This window comes from Habropoda laboriosa, unplaced genomic scaffold (assembly GCF_001263275.1).
Source record: "Habropoda laboriosa isolate 0110345459 unplaced genomic scaffold, ASM126327v1 scaffold84, whole genome shotgun sequence".
Classification (NCBI taxonomy): domain Eukaryota; kingdom Metazoa; phylum Arthropoda; class Insecta; order Hymenoptera; family Apidae; genus Habropoda; species Habropoda laboriosa.
In genome coordinates, this window is record NW_017100202.1 from 1,169,974 (window position 1) to 1,194,758 (window position 24,785).

The following is a 24,785-nucleotide window of genomic DNA, read 5'->3' on the forward strand; positions in this document are numbered from 1 at the left end:
GAAATCCTTCGAAACGCCCCTAAGTGAACGGTGCGAACGTTTACGGGAAGAAGAAAGGTTTAATTGTCTGGGAAGCATCAACATGCAATTAAGGCTCTCTCTCTCTCTCTGTCGGAACGACTGGATGATTGATCTTTCACCCATCAGTTCCTGCCGCGTTAATCACAAGGATGACGCGTTTTATCATCGATGCGTGCCTGATTCCTCTTTAACCGGGTTTTCCCTGGTTTCGATGTTGGAAAACTTTCAACGTCGTAGCTCTTCATTAGCATATTAAGATAGACAATCATCTTTCCTGATGTAACCGACAGACAGACCGATAAAATCTGTAAACCACGCAGTCTCTCTCTCTCTCCTTTTTTTTCCCCTCTCTGAAATCGCGGAAAATGTGCATCCGCCTGCAATCGCCTTGTTATGACATCACATCGCTGAACATCCGACACGCTTCCAACATCCTGACTGACAGAATTCCTTTAACTCGAATCGCGCGTACAATGTGAGATTTTACTGTCTGTTGGGGAACAGGGTGAAACCAGAAACAGATGAAAAATGTAACTTTAATGGACGAGTTTTCCTTTCTTCCTATCTTTAAAGCGTAAATAGTTAACCGAGCAATTTATTGTTTTTTCCATCGTAGATTGTTCGTCTAATTCGTTGGACTAATTCGTTTCGTAGGAATACGTAAAATATGCGAAAAACTTTTCATATTTCTACCGTAACGATCGAATCAAACGGAAACAAACGAAGTGAATTGTACGAGTAGGGAAAAAAGGATTAGAAAGCCACCTTGCGATTTTATTGCTGAAATAACACTCGTTGCTTTAGAAACTCCGAGAGAGAGAGAGAAAACGCGTAATTGAACGTCTACGTGAACATTCGATTTTATTTTACGCGATCTTTTTATTCTTTCGTTGAAAAGCTTGGCACAATTCCGTGAAAATTGTACGATTACTTTTGTACGTTTGAAAAGAGCAAGAGGAAGTGGCTCTTTACACGGGAAACGTAACAAACGATATGTTTGAGAACGAGTAATCGTTTTTGATTGTGCAAGGTCGAGAATTTCGTAACGAGGAAACGGTCAATTATGCCAGGTGTCGTTCAATCGAGGGAAAAAGGGCTGGCGCCAGTTTAGGGTATCAAACTAATTCGGCAGTAATTACAACCTACGCTCGAGCGGCCTTAATTGGCTAAACGCTTTGTATAAAATAATTTTTACCGGTGATATGGTCATTTGAAATATATCAACTTGATAGTAATTGGACAGATAGTAGAATGCGCGATCGTAAAAGTGTCTCGACGTTTGGTGGCCTTAAACGGCTGTTTTTACGCTTACTTCTTTTTACTGGGTGGCCATAAACGTTCAAACGATTATCTTCGAAAAATAAAATAGTTAGAATTGCTCAACCAAAAGTCGAATACTTAATCACCTACAGTATCGTTCATGAATTTGATCGCACAATGGAAAAGTGCGATGTTATTCAAGTCGATGAAATTTCCCAATTTATCAAATTCAAAGTTTTATATCGGACCGAACAGAGTGAAAATTTTATCATTTTCGCCTAATTCATTTCTTCCTCTATACTCACTTTCGTTTTTACTGAATTTTAACGAAAGCAATTCAATTTTTGTGCGGTACTGTAGTTATCCTCTTATTTGTCGCTTGGATTAGTTTGATTACATTACAGCGCTCAGACTACTCATTATGATTTTGCAATCATTACCGCGTATACAACACATCGGTACTGAATACACAGATAAAAGTATCAACCTACATAGTAGGAACGATCAAAATATGTACCAGAAATATGTAACCTTAGCTTCGTTAACTTCCATTGATGACACTGGATTTACGAAAAGCGTAAATTACCGAAAGCAATCATCGATATCGTAGCCTTCAGGTGCAACGGAAGTGAAGAATGATTAAATTATAATTGTAAATGATCAGAATCTGGTGATCGTTATTGATTCCAGGAAACTGTCGTTAGAATGCATCCGGATGAACCGATTATTCTTCTTCTCAACCGGTTATTCGACGAAGGCGATGGAGATAAGCGTTATCAGTGATTTCATAATGGTAAGACAGTTACACTTACGATTACAGGGATAGATCCTGATTAACGTGTTCCGACGAACGAAAACAAAAAGTTCGTATCACCGGCGTAAAATGGTATATCAGACGAGATTTTAGATGCACATCTACATCGACCTTCGTGATGCACACGTGCATTACGTGTTTCGCGAAAGTGGATCATGCCCATTGTCTAATTTTATGCTATAATATAATACCCACCACCGTTACGTTCCGTTCACTGCTCCACGAAATTCTAATTTACTTGGGAAATAATGTTGCGAACGTATGAGAAATAAATATTACGAAATCAGATTGAACGAGAAATTCAACGTAAGTGGGTATCGGGGCTGTGAAACTTCGGATAGTCGAACTATTCGACTAACTCGATTATTATAATTCAGTAATTCGATCCTTGGATAATTTGGATTATCTCGAATACGAATTCTTTATTCACATAATTCGACTATACAAAGTGTTCGAATATTTCACTTGATACACCGCTTAAACAATATCCAATTGTTCGAAATTGAAATCCGAATTCTACCGGTATTCGAATATTCATATATTCAGATTTTCGTAACAACTCTAATGGTTATAAAAAATGGTAAATATAATTAAGCTCGTTGAACTCTTTCGAAGACACTAATTGACCAGGTACGAATTAGCAGTAATGTTTCCATGAATAAATGGGACAACGCAGATAAAGGAATATCCATGCGCAATAATTCGCGTTAAAACTGAAAACACGATGGTAATAAAAAGTTACCCAACGCCTGCATATATAACACATTATCATCGACATTCCTCAACAGTGAATTCCCTGTTTTCCTTGTCGCCACTTCCAGACACCATTCCACTTTGCTAACGCCTCAGAGTCACGTTTCTATTATAGAATAATCTCAGGTGAACGATACGTTGTTTTCCATGCTGTTTTATTAAAATTTATAAGAGAAAACAAAATCTTCTGTCAATTTCCCGTTTATAATCTACATCGAAGTCTAATAAATAGAAATGAAAAAAAGTCTGAAAATTAGAAAATTTTTCATTATTCCTTTCTCAATATTCACTTATAATAAATTTCAAATTATAATGCTCTCGTGCAACAAATAAACGAACAAATAAATATTCACATTTATAGATCGATACTCGTGAGAAAGAGGCACCCACGAGTGGGATTAATATTCATTGAAATCAGACGCAGATAAAAGGATCAAAACAAGCCAGCCGGAAGTGTGTTTCAATTGTAAATTAGCGGTCTATTCTTCGATTCATAGTAACGTGTTCGTTTGATTACGATGGTAAAGGGCACAGGAATTATGCTTTTAAGTCAATTACCCCTTTAATGCGATTCTTGACACGATTATGATGCCCCGGTGCAATTACGATCACCGTTATTGCGATTCGTCATGGGTTTATGTACTCTCGTTGACTCGATCGTTTCTCCGAACAGTTTAACTAGATATAAATTGAATAAATAGTACGGATGTTTAAAAACGATCCCATATAATAGGAACACAAGCCAAACTATTCAACGATGTCATTTTCATAAGCGCGTCTTTAAACATCTTACATACGACTTTACACCATTTAATGACTCACCTGTTATTCTGTTTCGTAACAACGTTTCCCATCGTTATGGAGGAAACATTTTTACAGAAAAAATTCTCCTGTACTATTCCTCTCTTTCGGATAAGAATGAAACAGGGAAATGGCAAAAATGGCCAATCTACTACGCGCAGAAATGAATTCTTTCTAACTTTTCAGGTGCAATCGAAGTTTTATTTAAAAACAACGAAAACAGATCAATCATGGAAATAATTTCCATTATTGTTGATGACATTTTGCCAGTTTTCTGGCAGCTTAAGAATACCATCGCGATGGAAACTCGGTGACTTTGAATCAATTATGCGAATCCAGAATCCAGAAAGCGAAAAATATTTTAATAAAACTCCAAGGAAATTCTGTAACGCCGACATAATGGTCTTACCGAAAAGAAAATTTTTAAAAATTGTGGAATTAGAACGCACTTACGTTCGTTTTTGCCAAATTTGAAGGTTCGTTGGAAACGTGTGATCTAAATTATAAAATTCGACTGACCTAATATTTCTCAACTGTCTAACATTTTAAAATTGCACAGGATTAGATTCTCGTTCCTCTCGTTCAGACAAGAACGAAACAGAGAAATGGCAAAAATGGCCAATGTATTTTCGATTCACCTTTGTCGTCACAATTCATCGCGTACATCGTGTAGGAAAGTTTTCTCTTTAATCACCGATCCTACATAGGCTACGTCCAAATACGACCTTACAAAAGGCGCCCACGCGAGAACAATCGATGCCAGATTATTTGTTGCATCGTACATCGGACCTTGCAAAGATACGTGGAGGGTTCGATAACGCGTGGCGCCCCATCGAACTTCAGGAATTCGCGTTTGCACCACGTGCAACCAGGAAGAAACACGTCGTCTCAGCTAGAACATCGTCTCGTCTAGAATTAGCCCTGCTATTGGCCCGACTTTAATCCATTCCTACTCTTGATACACGCCCAATAGGTGTTTTTAATTAACATTTTGTTGGGTGCTGAGACGCGACCAATTTCTTCCAAGTGTATCTCATTTCTCCTTTAATTTCATTTCGTTTTCATTCAAATTGTACCTTTGTACAATATCCTTAAGCTATTGGTACACCAATGAGTCGATTTTATAATTTTTAATATCTTTAAAAAAAAAAAAAAGAAATTTGTCGTTATGAATATTCTTTTTTTTTTTTATTATATTTGAAAGGATTGTATATGTGACATTTTGTTCGTATGTTAATTACCGCTGGGTAATTATGATTTGTATAATTTTCCAACGAGGTATAGGAAAATTTTAGAGGCAAATATAGAACAGGATACTGTTTTAGAAAATCTCGTTATTTTAAGACCGGCTGTTGAACAACGTACATGAAATACGCCGTTTAAGAAACACCCTATATACCATTGTTAGTAAGTTTACATTGATTATTGGCGAGCAGCAGTCTTTAGAGAGCGTTTACGCAGCGTCATAATAAGTTAAATTGTATGTACAATATTGAAACACGTCGAATTGTACGTCGATAAATGTTTAGATTTTTAATTTTTTTTTTTTTTTTACCATAACAAAATTATCCATTTCTTAAGAGAAACAAAAACTCGACTTACCTTCTTATGCCTTTCACGATACACTGCTCTAGATTGTAATAAATTTCACTTAAGAAAAGTCAAAATATTTGAGCAGTATTCGGTTTATTTGTATAATGATAACAAATTTTCGTTCGTTAATCAGAGGATATCAATCATAAAAAGAAGTTGAACATAAATGTTACGTTAATATCATACATCACCGTCCAATAAAAAATTCACTGTAATTCCGTGAATTGCGTTATACACGAGAGAAATGTCACAACATGATCCAGAACAGGAAAAATATACTCTTGGGAATATCCCATCATCCGTCCCTAAAGGAATCCAACGTTTAACTCCACAGAACCAACAATCACCGATAATAATAAGCTCTGTTTGCAGATATTATTCATCCATGTCCGTTCCTACGATCACGAGCTATCCCACTTATTCCAACAATCCTTACGATCCTCCTATAACACCTAAACAACGCTTCAATCCGAATATATCCTCGATCGTTTCGATTCCCAATAATTCGTACTCAATCATGAAAATAAAATCGGTCGATCGATCGTCGAGAATTAAACGTTAACAAAGAAAAATATAACGAAATTGATCGTCTCGTTATCACCGTCGAAGATCAACGATAAAAAGAAGAAACGAGAAAGAAATTTGATAAAAATGGAGATAATTCACGTGTCGAGTAATCGACCAGATCCTGCGAAGAAAAATTCATTCTGCCCTGCGAAGGAACGCAGCAAACACCTTTCATCCATCGACACGATACATTCGAGAGGCGAGTTTGAAGTTCGCTCGAGGGAAACAGGAAAGGTACGTATGAAACACGCTGGTTCGCCGCTTTATCAACATTGTCCGACCCAATTGCATCGGTGATTCCAACGCAAGACACTTTCAAGCCAAAACAGAATCGCCCGCGGCTTCGTTCACGTGCGTTTTTATCGGCCACGAACCGAACCGATTACATCATTGCTTCGGCGAATCGTCACGGATGGGATCTCGAAGGCTGAGCTCAGAGGAAATTTCCTTGACCGTGTTATCCTATCTAGGAAAGGGAATAGATAACGACGAAAAATGGGAAGGACGTAGAACGAACGAGTCAATCGAATAGTTGGCACGTGTACGAAAATCGAAATATTGCTAGATCGATCTCTGATTACGATGCTCTTGATTTTATCAATTTGTAATGATTCTCGTTATCAATACATTACGGATTACGTGTAATTACTCACGGCATTCGAGGAAAGTACAATTTTTTATTATCTAAAAACAATGATATTCTTCAGTTTATCGTTTGCTACTTCTATTCTTTTATTGAACCTTTTAATTAAATTTTCTATTCACGTATCTACCAGAAAGTACACTAAAATTGAAAACTGAGATCTTTTTACCACGAAACATGTTTACTCTTCAAGGTAAACTTTTCCACGAGAAATCAGATCAGTTTACCGTGAAATACGTGTTTACTCTTCAGGGATAAGGGTGAAATTTTCCATGAATTATTTTCCGATGTGTTTAAAGGATTGTTATCGAGACAAAGGTTTGCCTTGGATAAATATGCGGTAACTTGGCTCAATAAGAGAATTTCTAACGTATTAGATAGTAACGTAGTGAGGCTGTCGAGGAAAATTACAGATTCGTCGCTTTTTGTCCTGATCGGGGTTGGGACTGCCCACATTCGTTACGGAACATCCGTGAACATTGACCAACACAAGTTTCCCGCGGCTGACAACGGACAGATAAGGAATTAGGATAGCACTACCCATGACACTCTTTATCGGATTAATTCGTGTTGCCTGTACATGCTCGTCGCGATAACTCTCGAATACGGAACGATAAGTAGAGAATAATCGTTTGGTATTTGCTAAACCGGCCAAATTTCACGATCGATCCAATTCCTGTGACTCATCCAACGTGAAACACGCGAAATCTACTGGGTGTGACGTTTTAATCTGCCATTGCAAATATTTCGAAAATTACACCTGATAGAAGAAAATTCTTCTAGATCACAGGAGATCACGATGGACGTCGTAAGATGTTATTAAAGATGGAGGCGTTGAGGTGACTCAAAAGGCACTTAGGTCTGCTTCTTTTAACAATTTTTGATAATTTTCGAAAAATTTGCAATAATAAATTAAAACGTGACATTCTGGATAATCTCTTGACGAGTAAAGTAATCGGGAAAAAAACCCCCGAAAGGAAGCCCCGAAGGAGATAAACTTAAGTCCCGAAACGGAAGATTACCGTGCAGAGACTTTGGAGACACGTAGAAACCGATAAAAGTATGAAAAATATCGACTGTTCGTCTGTGAATAAAAGAAATTCACGATGGGATTGTTTATGCTGAATAATTTCGTCGAATCGAGCAGGTATATACGGACTTTCTTACAAGTAGATTGTCGAACAGAGATTTTACTGTATACGTTACTCGTTATCCTTGGGAACCTCGGTGCTATGGGAAACTCTCGCGTTTCTTTTCGCCCACAGTGAAAAAGCATGCAAAACTCGAGGAACGACGAGCGTCGCAATATGGTGCACGTTTTTTGCACGTGTCGCGACACATCGGCCAAGATTGTTCAAATGTCAAATGTTTCATCGCCAAATTGATTGTCAATATTTGTGCCCGGTCGTCTCCTCTTTTTCTTCTTCTTCTTTTTTCTCTCATTCAACACACCTTTGTACGAGGTGAATAGAGAACGACAATGTGATCTGACGAATGAATGCAGATTATGCGTCCGGAAATAGAGTAAAGAAAAAACGTCGATGTCTCTCCCATGTTTAATTGATGCAATCACGATCGAAGCGCAGATTCCATCGGTGTAATTTCCGTCGTTTATATTACGATCGATTAAATTAAATCGGGATCCGAAATGGGCGGCGAAAATAGGCGGGGGGAAAAATAAAAGGTCTTTCTTTATTTTTAAGCTCGTTCGGTGATCTAACGAGCCGATATTCGATGTGAACGATGGCCAAAAATTGGTGACGGACCACTGACGGAAATGTTGCACCACGCTGATACACTGTGGGCACTCTGGCTTCGTCGCGTGACGGAATAAACACGAATCGCGAAGTGTTAACGATCTTGACGTGTCGAACTTGAAAGGTGTGCAATGAAAATTCGCATTTTTGAATTAAGGACGCGACCATGTCACATATTCTTCTTGCGATTAAGAGAAGGACGTTTCAACGAATTCGTTGAAATACAAGGAAAAAGAAGGCAAAGTAGAACGTATCTACTTGTTTGGAAAAATTTCAAATTCGCTATTAAGAATTTCCAGATAGCTTTACCTTCGATAAGAGTAGAATGTAATTAAGATTGCAGGGAATTGAACGAGAATTTTTGACTATTGCTCACGCTTAGACAAGAGTACTGTACACACTTGAAAATCTTTATCCACCGAAGACACAACAACATGCATAATCGATACGATAACTACGTTTCGAAATTAAATAACAATATCAATGAGTGTCATCTTTCGTCGGACAAAGTGGGAATAAAGTGGCGGACGATATTGATAGGCGTGATCGAGAGGTGGTCGAATCATTATTTAGGAATTTGAATTTTGCATGTCGATAAAATTCGTCGATTTGCATAGGATTACTAGAACGTCGATTCTTTTCGAAGAAACTGCCTTCTAGCGAGATTCGTCGCGATTTTATCACAGAAATTGATTCTTCCAATTAGAATCGATAACTTCGAATAATTGTAACTTTTCGTAATGTAAATTGTGAATAACACTATCGAATGTATAACAAAGAAACATGTACTTGAATGAGTTTGTTGTCGATTGAGGTACTTAAAAAGTTTCAAAATGTTGTGTAATTTGGATGTTGTAATGCTTTTGAAAGAATGTCGCTTCGACTAATTTCGAATCACTGTGATATAGCAGAAAATGGTGCTATTTAAGAGAACTAATTTATCAAACTTTTCACTTACAAACTAGCGTAACTACAATTCACATAAATCAGGATCAACACAGAGAGTAAACATGAATGTTCATGAATGATGGCGACAGTAATAATGCACAGATCACAGTAAATCAGAAGTCTAACATCAACATAAATTCGTAACTTCTCTCACTGTTACTTAAGCAAATTTCATAGAGGATGAAAAAGTTTGGCGTTTGCAATGCCAACTTATTTTCCCTGCAAATTTTCAATCGATCACCGTTTTTACAGTCAAATTGAACTCTGTTGTAGTATTTTCCATTCGTTACATTTATTAACTAAAAAGTTAAATATATGTTAAATTAAATTTTACAATATATTTTTAAGAAAAATGTAATATAAACTGATAAGATTTATAATTACCAGTTTGACGAATGATTTCTTTGCAATACAATATTATTTATTAATCTTTCTTAAATTATCTTCAAAGAGACTAACGCTGCTAAATAAATCCATGACTCGAGGGAAACTACTGGAGCAACTAAAAGTATCATAAAATCTGAATCGATTAAAATGCAACTTGTAGATTCAGGTATACAAGGGAAACAAACGAAACGAACTCGATACACGTAAAACAGATAAGAAGAGTTAAGTGTGCAAAGAAAGGCGTGCAGTTCCTTCGACACTCTTCACAGTCAATTTAATTCATCAGTGTCAATTAAATCCGCGACTGGATTCTACTATCGAGACGTTGGCTGAATTAAAAGCTACTACCCGATAGGATGTATCGAAATCTACTGTGAAGACACAAAAAGAAAAACAAAAAAAAAAAGAGTCTAAAAGTGGAAACAATGAAAATTATTTTTTTCCATCTCTTTGTGTGAAATATTTCTATTCGACATTTCCCAACTAACGTTGTCGATTCGCATACAGACCAGCCTACAACTTTTACACAATTCACCCGGTGGTTATTCGCACGCTGAAACGAGCACGTGAATTGCGTAAACAACGCCGACAAAAAGCGACCATTTATCCGTGTAATCGCGTCGTCCGAGCTGTAAGACGGTTTATTTAAAACCCTCTCTAAATCAAACCGACCAACTAGCCTACTCGACGCTATTCACCTCGAGCCCGATTCTCCTAACAAAAACGTTTCACGTACAAATGATAATTAAACGACACCTTTGAAAGATTGATCTGTGCTCCTCCGAAGTCGATTAAACCGTACACTTTTCGTTAACAAGTGCGTATCGTGAAAAGAATATTCTATCGCTTGTTAAGGTTAACGTTATTCAACGTAGTTCAATACTTGAGAAAGAATTTTTCTCAATAGAATACCGAAGCTAAGTTAACAAAGTACATCGAGATATATTTTATTCAAGTGAACGATAAACTGTCATAAAACGTGCGCTAGTCTAAGCTTCTTTGAAGGGAAGCTTTCGATAAGCTACGCAACGCGGAACGTGTCGATAGTAAACAGACAAAAGATCATGCTGAATTTTTCACTTGACACGGAAAAATATGTACAGCTTATTAAGAATACTTATCTGCACTGAGACCAAGGGACTCGTTATCGCGTAAGTAGAGATAATAACATGTCTCGACAAATTTGCATCCTTCTTACTTTCAATTTCTACAATTTTATCTATTCACACCATATTCTGCTTCGCTAAAAATCCAACAAGTTCCTGCATTGCAAACTAAAAAGAATAAATAAACAGGAAACAAGTGGTTACTTTTATGGGAAAAAAAATTTAGCGCAATCACAGTTGGAGAATAACGAGAATTGTGAAAAAGTGAGCAAGTGTGAACTTACTTTCTCGTGGTCAATTCAAAGTATCCAGATGCGAGAGTGGGTACTGGTAACCCATGGATGGTGGCGATTGTAATCCGGTCCGTGAGCACGTGCAACTGTCGGCTGCTTTCGCGCGACTGAAACGGAGTCGCGCTACTGAGAACACTCGAGCTAACCACCAAAGACTGCTTGCTACTTGCTACTACTTTGCTGCTGCTTGTTTCAGAGCCGGACCGGTGTCATTCCGCCTCTCCCCGGCTCTAGACGCGCGCGGCCACTGAATTTCGTCGGAGGTGACGGCGGAACCGTTCGTTATCTTCTTGGCCGAGGTCGATGAAGACGTTCAACTGCTGGAAAATTGGCTTCCGGAACATCACGAAGAAGTCACGGTCAGATTTCCTTCGCGTAAACGCGGCACTGACGCATAAAACGCCGTTGACTAACGGGCCACGATCGCTTTTCTGCGAATTTTCCCTCGTAATCTCCTACGCTTTGATCTTCCTCAGAAATTGACGTTTTCAGAATTTTCCGAAGAAATATGGTACAGCGATTGAAACGACCTTTGAAGGAATTTCAGTTTTCAGATTTTTCATCTTGCCATCTGAATTTCGATAAGATTTCTAATGTTTGGAATTTTTTTTTCTTCAAATCCAAGTTAGACTTTCGATCAAGATGTATTGGAAATTGAATTTTTTTTACATTAACTTTATTAGTCTCATTTTTATTAGAATTTGACTTGCGACTAATGTCACTTTTGCAACAGTATTGCATATTAATATTGTAATTCTAGAATGTTGTCATTAATTTCTGCTTACTAGAATTTTTCGAAAGAAACTAGAATACGCCGTGTTTCATATACCACAACGCTGTTTCTGACGAATCTAATTTCTCGAGAATTTCGGTACACAGATTAGATCTTCATAGTCTTTAATAGATTAGAACTTGATCACCGACATATCTGGTTATCTACAGGATAGTATTCGGTGATTTGCAGATTAGAGTGCATCCGTAGTTGATGATTTAATCAGCATTTTGACGCAATGTGTATTCACCTTGTGTAACTTCCAAAGACAATAGATTTATGATAGACTGTAGTAATTCCTCGAATCTTGCACTAATGACGATAAGAATTGTACACGTCCATTAAGAATAGTTGAATCGTCACATGGAATCAAGAACAATATAAAAATAAACACATGAAATTGTACTAAACACTAGAGAAAAAAAAAAAAAACATTGAAACGTTCACTTTGCAGTGTTCACATACAAAATTAATATTAATTCACGTAAAATTTGTATTAATTTAACTTAGAATTAATTTCAGGAATAAATAGAGAATTAAGCCGAAACCAGAAGATCAAACACGTTGATGATTCAAGGAGCGTGTGTATACCTTTGCGAGAACTGTAAACTACTACCGACACAAGTTTCGATTTAAGGACGAAATTCTGGTGGAACAATGGAATCAACGGATCTTCGACCTCCATAGGAATCCTTTTTGCCAGTTCAGTCTTCGAATGAGCTGTTGCGTGTGAAATAATCATGCTGGATTACCACTCTGCGTGCGAGTAATAACGAATCCAAGTTACTATTATGTCCTTACCGTGTATTACAATGCCTTTAAGTATTGTCATCGCGTGTTTCCGTTAAAATTCCACTTAAGTGATCCACGGGCTCAGCGTTTAATAAAACCAGCTTGAAAATAAGAAAAATTATAACGTCGTTGTAATTATCGCAACTGATCCTCATTGTCTTCGTTTTATCTAGATTTTTCTATCCAATTCGTTTTCCCTTTATTCCGACTGTTTCCTTTTCCTTTCGTATAATTTCATCTCTGCCTTATGTAACAATAGTAAGAAAAAATCTTCGATAATGGTTTCTTCCTTTGTAACGATTTACTTCGTAACGACTACCTTTAATTTTTCCATGTCTTACACAAACATTAACGATAAGAAAATCAAAGATTGATTGCGTGTATTTGTCAACCAAATGTAAAGATTGCCATCCATCTAATCTATTCAACTTCGTCGGAGGATTTGTTTAACCGTATTTTCTTGTATATAATGTACGAACCAGAAATGGAAACGGGGCCGTAGGTGTATATAACATTTTTATGGACGCAGAACGGCCTTAAACTGAACTAGCCATGGACGAACGTATAATATACCTGTACATGCCATGTTTCGTTAATTTCTGAGACTTCGGTCCCTGACTCTGTCATTGGAGTCTAATGGCCACGTAAATGGAATGAAGAAAAGGAGAAGATAGGTGGATGCGTGTATTATTTTTGTCTTTCTGCAATACGCAGTTTCTGTGTAGAAGAAAAAATGATGAAAGAAACAAATAGAGACGAAACGTACAGTACTAATTTCAAGAGAAATCATTTCTCGAAACCTATTGCACACAAACTCTCAGTCCGAATAGATTACACTTACTTAAACATTCTCTTCATTTCTTGCAATAAACCACGTAATACACCATAAACTTTTGCCATTCAGGATTACTAAACTGTAACACTGGTTTTAATTGTAATATCAGCTTCCGATCATCTGTCTACAGCTTAACCTACGGATTTAACGAATTCCTATAATCGAGAATGTTATCGATAATACACCGATACACTTTGTAGAATCAACAAATTTACTTTGCACCCGTTATCAATTACATCGAACACGGTGAAAATACCGGTACTCTTCTGTATGATGTGTTTGTGAAACCAACTGGTGTTTTTCATAAAAACGTGAAAATAGTGGATTGTAAACAGCAATAAATGCATCAGTCATATCGACGGATTAACGTCGACGTTCAAGATTTTAGCCGCTAATGCCTGGTTCGTGCGTATCGATTACACTCGTTCTCATCGATTATCGATAATATTAAACCATCCTAATTTTTATCTTCGACATATAAAAGTTGAAATCATCACGTTCTGTAAGTACTATTACCACGTGCGAATAATTTTGTCTATGATCGTATATTTGTGTACGTGATAATCCTTTATCGGTTCTTTTCCATTTACACCGAATACTTTTAGGACCTTCGTTGTTTACGTACGTTATAGGTTAGAACGGAAATTTTCGTGAATCTTGTGCTATCTACGAATGACGTGCGCATTTTTGATTTGGAAAAATTTGTCTTCGTCTCTCTCTGTACGAAAGTACAATTATTTTATCTTTCTATCTCAACTCTAAGGGTTCCTAAATTTTCCATTCTGATGACGCAGTGCTTACCGTGGTAAATTGAGTTGAACTAATACAGTTTCTTGCCTGCTACTATCGAACTGTATATTTGTACAAAAGCAATTCAATTTTACTGTCCTTGATGAAAAGTACATTCATCAGGGATTCCTTGACATTTTTCTTTATCACGCAAAATCGCTTCAACACTTGTGTCTGGAAACTTACCGTTGAACATTTAAAATAACAAAGTACTTACGCCTACATAGGTACTCTGATTTAATAATCACTTATCAAATAATCTTATAACAATATTATCATTCATTATTTTGTCTTGAAGAATAGTGAAAAAATTTTCCGATGCAACACAAGAGACAAAGAATGGTGTAAAAATCATCTGTACTATTCCCATCGTGTATTAATCATTTCAATTATCTCATAACACGCGCATCTCGTACGCAATTAAAACACCTTTACGTAATAGGATTAAGAATTTATATGATACGAGAGAAAAAGAAACTTGTGCATCAACTCATCCTCTGCGACATACCGAGAGAGATTCATGGAACGTTATCGCGTTCCCACGGAAGAACAGAACGGACCCTCGTCGTGAGAATCATAGAAAACTTTCCATCACGAAACAGTAACGAGACGAAAGTCAAAGACTCATCCGCGTGGAAATTTTTTTCTCAAAAGGGGCTGAATGGCAAACAATGACTAATACGTGTCATCAAAATCCTTATTTTGTCCTCATTTTCCTCATACATTGTATACAACCGTTCCACTTTGAATTAAAGAAGAAATAATTTACAGTAGAAGTGTTTTGACTTCCTTTCTTTTTTTATCCTCAAGTTTCATCGCGTTACATAAGAAATGGCAAGATATAGTAAATACCCGGCCGCGGGCCTACGTTTCAATTTTATTTTGTGTTTCCAAGCTACTATTTAGAGAGTGGTGCCAAGATGCTCACACTCGGAAGAGGATCTAAAATAACTAAGCCTTTTGCTAGCTTCTGGTCAGTGACCGACAGGTTTTGCGACCTCCGATAATGGGGGAAACAATAGTATTTCGGCTGTGTGCGAATTATCCAATCGTTTTGATGAACGAACAGAATATTTTGAATATATTTACCTCGTATGCGCGTTAATTATCATGAATGCGTAACCACGGTATTAAATTGTCAATAAAAAACAAGTTGTTGTTTGTCCGCAATAAGTTTTTAGAAATATTTCATAAAAAACGCGACTCTTTAGAGTGAGTAATGATCTGATCAAAGGAAACTGAAAAATATGAATTATTAAAAACAATTGAACTATACAACTGATTTTTCACAACTTTGTCAATCTTGAAATCATTAATGTTGATTCTTAAAATCATCGTTTAGTATTCCTAAATTATGTAAAACCATAATCATAATTCAGACGGAACTAGGGAGAGGAGTATAATATAAGATTTATATTTTTATTAAGATTAATGTTTTTTATAAGTATAATGATTAGATATACACACAGTTTTAGTTGCTCATAGATAATACTTATAAATAACATATAAAGAGCTGTTGCACAATTTTCATTGTAAGCCCTGACTTATTTCTAAATCTCATTAGTGGAACGTTATATATTGACAAAATCTTATAGCTCATACATTAATAAAGCAAGTTTTATTAGTGTTTAATTTCAACAATTCTGTATGCTATATATCATATAATGTAGACATTATCATTAGAAGGAAGTAAACAAATTATTTCACTTACTTGTTTCACGAATATACGTATTATAGAATAGTAACAAGCAAATGTCAATAAATGCTATACAAAAAGACAGATGTACATGTATAACGTACAACATACATGATTTGAACACCTATCTTGATATGTATATAGTGTAACTTATGTATTACATTACAATGCTTCTGAATTGCTATTAGCAAGAGCAAGTACCGTAAAGCACATTTCTTCTGGATCACGAGCCATATATTCTTTACAAACACGCGCAGCGTCTTCTAATAGCGTTTCCGGACTCGTTGAACCATGATTGATAGGAGCAGACTTGCGTCCATCTAAAAATTTATATATTTAAAAATTCAATTCTTGTAATATTATTTTTTATATAATTATTTATTATAATTAGTAATACAAAAATATTTACCTAATTCGTATAAAACTCCATTCTTATGTATAAGTGCTACAAAATGATGATAGACTGGTACATCTTCACCTGGTGCCTACCAAATACTTTCTATTATATTTCATATGCAATTACAGAGGCAAAATAAAATTCATACCTCTGTTTGTCCCTCTTGTGCTAGCTCTTTGTGAGTAGAACTTATATCACATGACTCTATTAAAAGTTTCCCACATTCTTGGAAAGAGAGATTTTTTGAATCATCTAAGAAGGTTTTTAGAAAACCACTTTTAAGACCTACACTGTAAAATAGAAGTAAGATATAATATACAGTATAGTCTCTAAAATCAGTCAATTTTCCATAGTATTACTTATATACTTACATGTCCTGATTATTTGCAATACTGTGAATTAATGCAATTGTGCCACAGGCATTATGAATATACTGTTTCATATGATAAACTGATGAATCTCTAGGAATACTTGTATCAATCCCTTTAATTTTTTCTTCTTCATCTTCTAAACCAATATCAGACTATAATCACAAAAATATTGTTCAGTATAAGATACAATATTAGATAAATGTAACAATATAATTTTTATTTTGAAACCTTTTTGGATAAAGGATATAGTAAAATGACAGCAACAACTGGCTTAGGTACAAGTGCTAGCAGATCAGGTTCCAACCCATAAACATCAACAATGGACCAATCTTCTGCTACACCTAATTTGTGTAAAAACTGCAAAATGATATTTTTTATTATTGCATTCGGTAAATACCAAGTTACTAACAAGATTATTCTATAAAAAAGATTGTTTAGTGATTCATGACACATCATTAGGTTTTTCAAAAATAAAAAGAATTTTAAAAATATTTAGAAATTACAAGGTCGAGGATCAATATCAGCAATGAAAAGTCACGATGGTTTACCTTTGTCATAACCTAAAAGAAAGAAAAGAAATTATTGAGTAATATAACAATAATGATATATTTTGTATTTGGAAACAAACAACTATGATAAAAAATTCGTACCTCTGGATTCGATTCCATTGGTACCCAAGACGTCATGATGAATTTTATTGATTCTACAAAATATCGGTAAATTCACAACCTTACGCTGTAACTTAAAATTTACTGTAAATATGCTTTAATACCAATTTTCACAAAAAAGATTACTTACAACGAATGTTCTAAATTCACAACTGCGTATCTGCTGTATTAAAAAATAGCTATGTGCAAAATTTAAACGTTGTTACTAGTCCTATCACACCCCGGCGAATGTGCCGAAATCCTGAAAGTTTGACACAATCTAGTAGCATGCTATTGGTTATTGATAAGACATTTCTAAAATAATTTTAAAACAATTTGCAACAACATATTCATTATATGTTTAAAGTGTTTCTCAGCATATTTTGTTAGTTTTATGATAAGGTGTGTAATGTAATTTGTTATAAATTCTTTATTTATGTGTAATGATTAGCATAATTTCTTTTATAAAACTTTTATTAACAACTTTTGAATGTCTGCACTATCATATGGAAAAGATGAATATTTCTTTTTAGTTCATAAGATATTTTTTCAATTTCTTAAGAGAAATTGCAAAGGATGCTTACAAGTAACTATTCTTCTGATATTAAATGTTGATATACAGGGTGTCCCAGCTGATTTTGACATCTTGATTTTCTTGCTATTATTACTCAAAGCGAAATATGTTTCAGATGAAAGTGAAACTTTTCTACTCATGAAAAAATTAATAACACCAGAATATGCCCCCTTTGACACCGTTTAAATTTCATCTGAAACATTTTCCGCTATGAGTAATAATAACGAGAAAATCAAGATGTCAAAATCAGCTGAGACACCCTGTATAAATAATGATTCATTTGAATGTTATATGCACATTAACATGTATTTTGTAAACAAGTAATTAATAAAAAAAAAATGTATTAACATTGGCTATCTTGTTTAATCTTACATGATAATGTAACTACGTCTGTAAATGCTTTGCATAAATTGTTTTCAGAAAACACTGTGCAGTACAATGATTTTATCAATTTACATTGTATTAAGTTCTTTGGTATTATGTACCTCATGGGGAAATCAGTATATAGTCGTAACAGCTGATAAAGAAGACAGTGAAACACTTTGGCCTTCAGAAACAGAAATAAACCAATATTCTCCAACATGGGACAGTTTAGATAGTCGTCCACTTCCAAATTGGTATGATGATGCAAAATTTGGTATTTTTATACATTGGGGTGTTTTCAGTGTTCCTAGCTTTGGCTCTGAATGGTTTTGGTATAATTGGCAAGGTAATCTATTTTGTTATTACTAATTGTATTTATAAAATATACTGATTTAAGCAGCTTTTTTTTTATATATCATAAAATTCTTTACTTCATTATTTTTAGAAGAACATACTGACACTAAATATGATGACTTTATGAAACAAAGATATCCTCCCAATTTTACATATCAGGACTTTGCTCATGAGTTTACTGCTGAATTTTTCAATGCCACACAGTGGAGTGAATTGTTTCAAGCTTCAGGTGCAAAATATATTGTAATGACAAGCAAACATCATGAAGGATATACATTATGGCCTTCAAAATACTCATTTAGCTGGAATTCTGTAGATGTTGGACCAAGAAAAGATCTTATAGGTATCAGTTAAGTTATATCTTTTACCATTTTGATTGCTTTATAATAGTTTTGCATTTCTGATTACTCATTTCTAAAACCAGGTGAAGTGGCCACAGCAATAAGAGATTCAACTAATTTAAAATTTGGTGTTTATCATTCTATGTATGAATGGTATAATCCTCATTACTTGTCTGATAAACACAACAATTTCACGACGCAAAATTTTGTTAAACAAAAAACAGTCCTTGAATTACTTGAGTTAATAGAAAAATATAAACCAGAAGTTATATGGTCTGATGGTGATTGGGAAGCATCAGATACTTATTGGCAATCAAAAGAATTTTTAGCTTGGTTATATAATAAAAGCCCCGTGAAGGATACAGTTGTTGTAAATGATAGATGGGGTAAAAATATACCATGCCATCACGGCGATTTTTATACCTGTACCGATCGATTTAATCCCGGTAAAAATTAAAGTTGAATTTCGTATATTCACGATTTACATTAGATATATATTTTTTGTTTATTTTAACTTGAAATCTTCAGGAGTACTTTTACCACACAAATGGGAAAACTGTATGACTATTGACAGAAAATCTTGGGGATTTCGTAGGAATGCTGTTTTATCAGAATATTTTACTTTACCAGAATTGGTAAAAGAATTAGCAGTTACTGTAAGTTGTGGAGGAAATTTATTAGTGAATGTGGGACCAACAAAGGATGGTATTATTACCCCAATATTTGAAGAGAGACTACGTGGAATGGGTATGTTCTTCATTTACAAAATTAAAATTAATGTTTCTGCTTTATTTAAGATAAAATGAGATGTGATAGCAATTGTTTATAAATGTAATACTTCATTTAACAGGTGATTGGTTAGAAATAAATGGAGAAGCTATTTATAGTACCAAACCTTGGATTGCACAAAATGATACTTTAACTAACAATGTTTGGTATACACAACATAAAAATAAAAAACAAATTTATGCAATAATTCTTGAGTGGCCAAATGATGGCATATTACATTTAGGATCATTTAGAGCAACCACTGGCACACAAATTTCTTTACTTGGATCTGAGCTATTACTTGAAGTATGTGTTTAATTTTAATGGAAACTAAATTTAAATCAAATATATTAATAATAAATATAATGGCACAAAATAAATTAAAATTTTCAATTTCAGTGGACACAAAACGGTAAAAAGTTGACTGTAAATTTACAAGCAGAATTTCATAAGGGGCAACCAGCTTGGGTATTGAAAATGAAACAAAAATAACAAAAGCGAAATATTATTTAAGCATACTTTTTATTAAAAATAATATTTTGTATTCACTTAAGGAAGGTAATACACGTGAATTATAAAATATTTTATTACCTGCTCTTCCCTATGAAATTTTATTTATACTTTGTATTCATATATTGTATAAAAGAAATAAGTCTTTGTAGTATTTCGGTAGGCACCAATACCTTGTTCATAATATGCATTTATATTAAAGTTGAGCTACCTCATATAAATAAGCACCAAGTAATTTAGTCTAAAGCAAAAGTAAAGAATTCTTAAATTTGAGTAAAATTGTACTGTTAAATTACAATAAGCTATATCGTTAAATAAGAATACTTACACCCTCGATATAGTTACGGATATCTACTTTCTCATTCTGAGAATGAGCTCCATCATCACCAGCACCAACTGGTAAGAGTAATACATTTTTGCCTGTGACTTCTTGGAATGTCAAAGTAACAGGAATTGAACCACCTTCACGTGATAAATCGGGCTCTACATTATAAACATGCTTGGTTGCTTTTCGACCAGCTATGTAATTTGGATGGTCAGGATTTTCAGTCCAAGTTTTTCCTCCATGACACATGCTAACTTTCATTGTATTTGGAGTACCTCTGGCAGCCCATTTTTTATTTAAGTATGTTATTACTTTTTCCACAGTTTCTTCAGGAGTCATACTTGGTACAATTCGAATTGAAAATTTACCAGTAACTTTTCCTGGAATAACAGTTTTTGCACCTGGTTCACTGAATGCACCCTCAATTCCATGAAGAGATAAACTAGGTTGTCTCCACCGATGCATCAAAAGTTGAATCTAACAACATAATTAATCTATTAGTAACAAAAACGAGAAATTATAAATAATAACAATAAAAAATTGAAAAAAGTAATATGATTAAAATTTGATACTAACAAAAATAAATACTTACTTCATCTTCATTATGGAGTAATTTATTGGCTCCAATAGACTCTCTAAATTCACCAGCATCAAATTCTATTGTCTCATATGATTTCACTTCTTTTTCTGTAATCTTATCAACACTGTCATAAATACCATCAATTAGAATTTTTCCATTTACATCAAGTAATGTATTCAACAAATATATTAAATCTGTCATTGCTTCATGCACAGTACCACCAAATGTACCACTATGTAGATCTTTTACAGCACAAGTTACTTCCACTTGGAAGTAACAGATACCTCTCAAACCATATGTAATGCAGGGTTTTTTGGTACCCAACCAGTAATTATCAGAAATGCATACATAATCCACACCTTGCAAAAATGTATCTTTACGTGCCCAAAGGAGATCATCTAAACCTTCACTCCCACTTTCTTCCATACCTTCAAAAACAAACTTTAATCCAAAAATATTTAATAAAAGAAATTGAAAGAGAAATATTATTAAAAAGTATATAATTGGTAATACCTTGAGATTAACAGGAATGTCAATTCCGATAGCTTTATAAGCTTGTAATGCATGAATCCAACAGAGTACAGGACCTTTGTCATCTGTACTTCCACGTCCAAATAATTTCCCATTTTTCTCAACAAGTGTAAATGGTTCTGTGTCCCACCCATCTTCTTTTAATGCAGGTTGAACATCTAAATGTCCATACAAAAGAACAGTCTTTTTTTTAGGATCAGATCCAAGGGTTCCTAACAAAACAGGTGGAAGAGGAATTTGATTTCCATTTGGAAGATTTTGCTTTCCTACATCTGCTAATTCTGTAGTGGCTCCAAGAGTTTTTAATCTGGCTTCTGCCCATTTCATCATTTTAATAATTTCATTTCTATAATCTGGCCATGCTGAGACAGATTTTATAGCTACTGCTTCCCGTAAATTATTTATGTACTCTGCTTTATGGTCATCAATATAACTAAAAATTAAATAAATATCAATATTTAACCAATATTATATTATAAAATATGTCATAAGTAAAGAAATTTCGGCATATGTATAAAATAAACTAATGCGTTTGATTTACCCAAATAAGTGTTTTAATGCGGAGGGTAGTTCTGAAGCCATTCTTTTGTTCCTTATATAAAACCAGAATTAGTTAGAGAACAATAAAGTGAAGTTTTAACAGACGATTAACAAAATACGAATAATTTCTGCGAACATATGTAACAAACCGGGAATCTTATCTTATGGGTGTGACTCATTGACAGGTTCGTGATATATACAACTTTGATAAGCATGCAAATTAATATTTATCGTTAAAAACATAGAAAATTAATTTTTTCTAATTTGAAATTCATATGACTGCATATTATTAACTTAAATTGATAAAATTCTTGTAATGCTTGTAATATCTTCCTAAATAAAGAAATATATTGAAAATATATCAAGGCGCGAAAAGCAAATACTTTAAAGATTAAAAAATTGTAATTATATTTTATGGACTGTAAAAACAGATTTTTCTATGCATTTAATATTATTTAAATTAAATCTGATTAGGTGAATTGTTATTCACGTTCAATTCATTCGATGATACAATGATAGTAATAAAAATCATCCAATCACAAGTGAGATTTACATATACCCCAATACGTATCACGATTTGTGAACACGAGCAAAAGTAAATTGTTTTGTGAAAGAAAAGTGCATAAGGAGAAGTTGACAACTCAAATACCTAGCATTGCCAACATATGTACATGTCGGAATTGTTTTTAGTCTACCCTCTGTATGACATGGAAGGTTATAAATAATAAAGTGCAAAAAGGCTAATTTTGTATTGTACTTTTATTGCAATATTTTGCACAAGTTTAAAAAATGTCCCGTCACCGTGATGTACGATGCATGAATTATTCTGAAGGTATGTAATCAGTAAGAAGTACTTAAAATATTTTACAGATATTTAAAATAACTAATCCTTTCAATGTCTTAGACTACTTTCCTTACTTTGTAACATAACATATTTCTTTCAGAATATGAAGGTTATGATGATGTATATGGACATTCTGTGGAAGATGATTACTGTGTATCTCCTAGTGGTACTTTTGTTTACCTTATAGTTGATATCTGGAGATTTGCACAAATATACTAATTATTTTAATTGCAGCTGAACAATTTTTATTTGATCGGAGTAAGCAACAAAATATTGCATCCTTCATTACGGAACCAGATATAATTGAAGACAATGAAGATAGTGAAGAATCTCCAATATCTGCTAACAAGGAAGATATAGCACTTACAGAACTTGAAAGGGCTAAACTTATGTCATGTTTAGATTCTATCAAGAATGTTATTGGAGACACAGTATCTGAATCTGAGATTAAAAAGAAAATTATTCAGTCAAATTTTGATGCTGAAATAGCACTTAATTCAATTTTGAAAGAATCTTCTCCAAAAAATGTTTCTGGTATGTGTATCTGCTGTACATAGATATCTGCATATATTTTTTTAATTTTTTTTATAATACAATTAAAGTAAATTACAATGAACCTTTTAGACCTATCTTCAGTTAACAAGGATAATTTAGAACCACATCCAGGTATGTGAATTTATTGATATTACAATTTTTTCATGATAAATAATATCTTTATAATATTATGCTTTAATATCATACATAATGACCATTTCTTGACCAATAATTGTTTTGTTTGTTTCATGTGTTGTCTTTGAATCCATCGGGAAGGTAAGATGTTACATATATTAAGACTCAGTCTAGTTCATTCATTATTCCTAAATTATCATTTAACAAGCAGGATAGTATTGAGAATGAGGATACATGTTTTGCACATAATTTAGAAAGTTTTAAAAATTTAAGTATTAGTAATTCTCCCATGTCCTTTCCTTCTTTGTCTGGATTTACAACTAATCATGTTGACTCTATAGTATCAAATTCTACGAAGGACTTTTTCAAAAATAATTCAGATACAGTATCATTTAAATCCTTAGCTGATTTAACAGCACACCATTTACAAAAATCTAGTACCTTAATTGATAGAACAAATTCTAATGGAAAAACATTTTCACCTAACACAAATTTTGTAATACCAAAATTGTCAATTAAAAACGATAGCTGTAGTGATTTGAGTAATATACAATTAGGTTTATCTACTATTCAAAAAAATATAAATTTACAATTTGACATAGCAAATGATAGAAAAAAAGATGATTCTATGGATTCACTTGAAAGGAGTATATCCAATCTGCTTGCTCTTTCAAAAGATTGCACCAACTCCAGTACTAAAAATAATTCACAGTATGTAGAGACAAAAGAAAATTCAGTATTAAATGTAAGTGGTAATCGAACACCATCACCAGATCCTTGGATGATTGATTTGAGTTCTGCTTTAAAAGAAGCTACATCTGCAGTTTCAAATAGTTGTAGTCATACAAATCCAAAAGCAGTGGAAGATGCTAACAATGTTACTCCAAATTTAAATTTATATGCTTCTAATCAAAATGTTGTAAATCCATATGCTATGCTCCCTACAACATTAAACTTAAGTTGCCTAAAATATGTTAAACTTCCATATACCAAAAAGAACGTATCTTTATTTGGTAGAGCATTATGCAAAACATGGAAATTGAAAAAACCAATTCTTAAATCTCAAAAAGAGTATTCTGAAAGAGTAAAAAGATTTGATTTTTCAATTCCATATACTCGTACTTAATGAAACGTACAATAATAC

At 34.0% G+C, this 24,785-nt stretch overlaps 5 protein-coding genes across 6 annotated transcripts in view; 2 read left to right on the plus strand and 3 right to left on the minus strand.

Moving 5' to 3' along the window:
• The window catches only part of LOC108570440 (proton-coupled amino acid transporter 1), a 33,097-nt gene extending 21,919 nt beyond the window's left edge, over positions 1-11,178 (minus strand). For both annotated transcript variants that reach the window (XM_017932301.1, XM_017932300.1), the window contains exon 1: positions 10,935-11,178. The gene's annotated coding sequence lies outside the window, so the exon portion shown is untranslated. The remainder of the gene's footprint in view (positions 1-10,934) is intronic.
• Positions 11,179-15,989: 4,811 nt separating this feature from the next.
• Positions 15,990-17,281, minus strand: LOC108570465 (ubiquitin carboxyl-terminal hydrolase). The gene is made up of 7 exons (XM_017932329.1): positions 17,246-17,281; positions 17,144-17,155; positions 16,824-16,952; positions 16,596-16,747; positions 16,373-16,514; positions 16,237-16,312; positions 15,990-16,147 (listed from the first exon to the last, which is right to left on the minus strand). The coding sequence occupies exons 1-7, from the start codon at positions 17,279-17,281 to the stop codon at positions 15,990-15,992; spliced, it is 705 nt and encodes a 234-aa protein (XP_017787818.1).
• Positions 17,282-18,254: 973 nt separating this feature from the next.
• Positions 18,255-20,134, plus strand: LOC108570426 (alpha-L-fucosidase). The gene is made up of 6 exons (XM_017932287.1): positions 18,255-18,525; positions 18,625-18,876; positions 18,958-19,320; positions 19,403-19,621; positions 19,725-19,948; positions 20,042-20,134. Exons 1-6 carry the CDS (start codon positions 18,255-18,257, stop codon positions 20,132-20,134), a joined length of 1,422 nt encoding a protein of 473 aa, XP_017787776.1.
• A 183-nt stretch (positions 20,135-20,317) lies between these two features.
• On the minus strand, positions 20,318-22,293 carry LOC108570487 (cytosolic non-specific dipeptidase). Its single transcript, XM_017932353.1, has 5 exons — positions 22,130-22,293; positions 21,571-22,021; positions 21,070-21,498; positions 20,481-20,954; positions 20,318-20,393 (listed from the first exon to the last, which is right to left on the minus strand). The coding sequence occupies exons 1-5, from the start codon at positions 22,168-22,170 to the stop codon at positions 20,349-20,351; spliced, it is 1,440 nt and encodes a 479-aa protein (XP_017787842.1). The 5' UTR covers positions 22,171-22,293; the 3' UTR covers positions 20,318-20,348.
• Positions 22,294-22,748: 455 nt separating this feature from the next.
• LOC108570427 (HBS1-like protein) overlaps positions 22,749-24,785 on the plus strand; it is a 4,651-nt gene continuing 2,614 nt past the window's right edge. Inside the window, exons 1-5 of the mRNA XM_017932288.1 lie at positions 22,749-22,960; positions 23,073-23,138; positions 23,207-23,506; positions 23,609-23,638; positions 24,046-24,725. Coding sequence (XP_017787777.1) covers positions 22,918-22,960; positions 23,073-23,138; positions 23,207-23,506; positions 23,609-23,638; positions 24,046-24,725 — 1,119 coding nt within the window. The 5' untranslated portion in view covers positions 22,749-22,917. The remainder of the gene's footprint in view (positions 22,961-23,072; positions 23,139-23,206; positions 23,507-23,608; positions 23,639-24,045; positions 24,726-24,785) is intronic.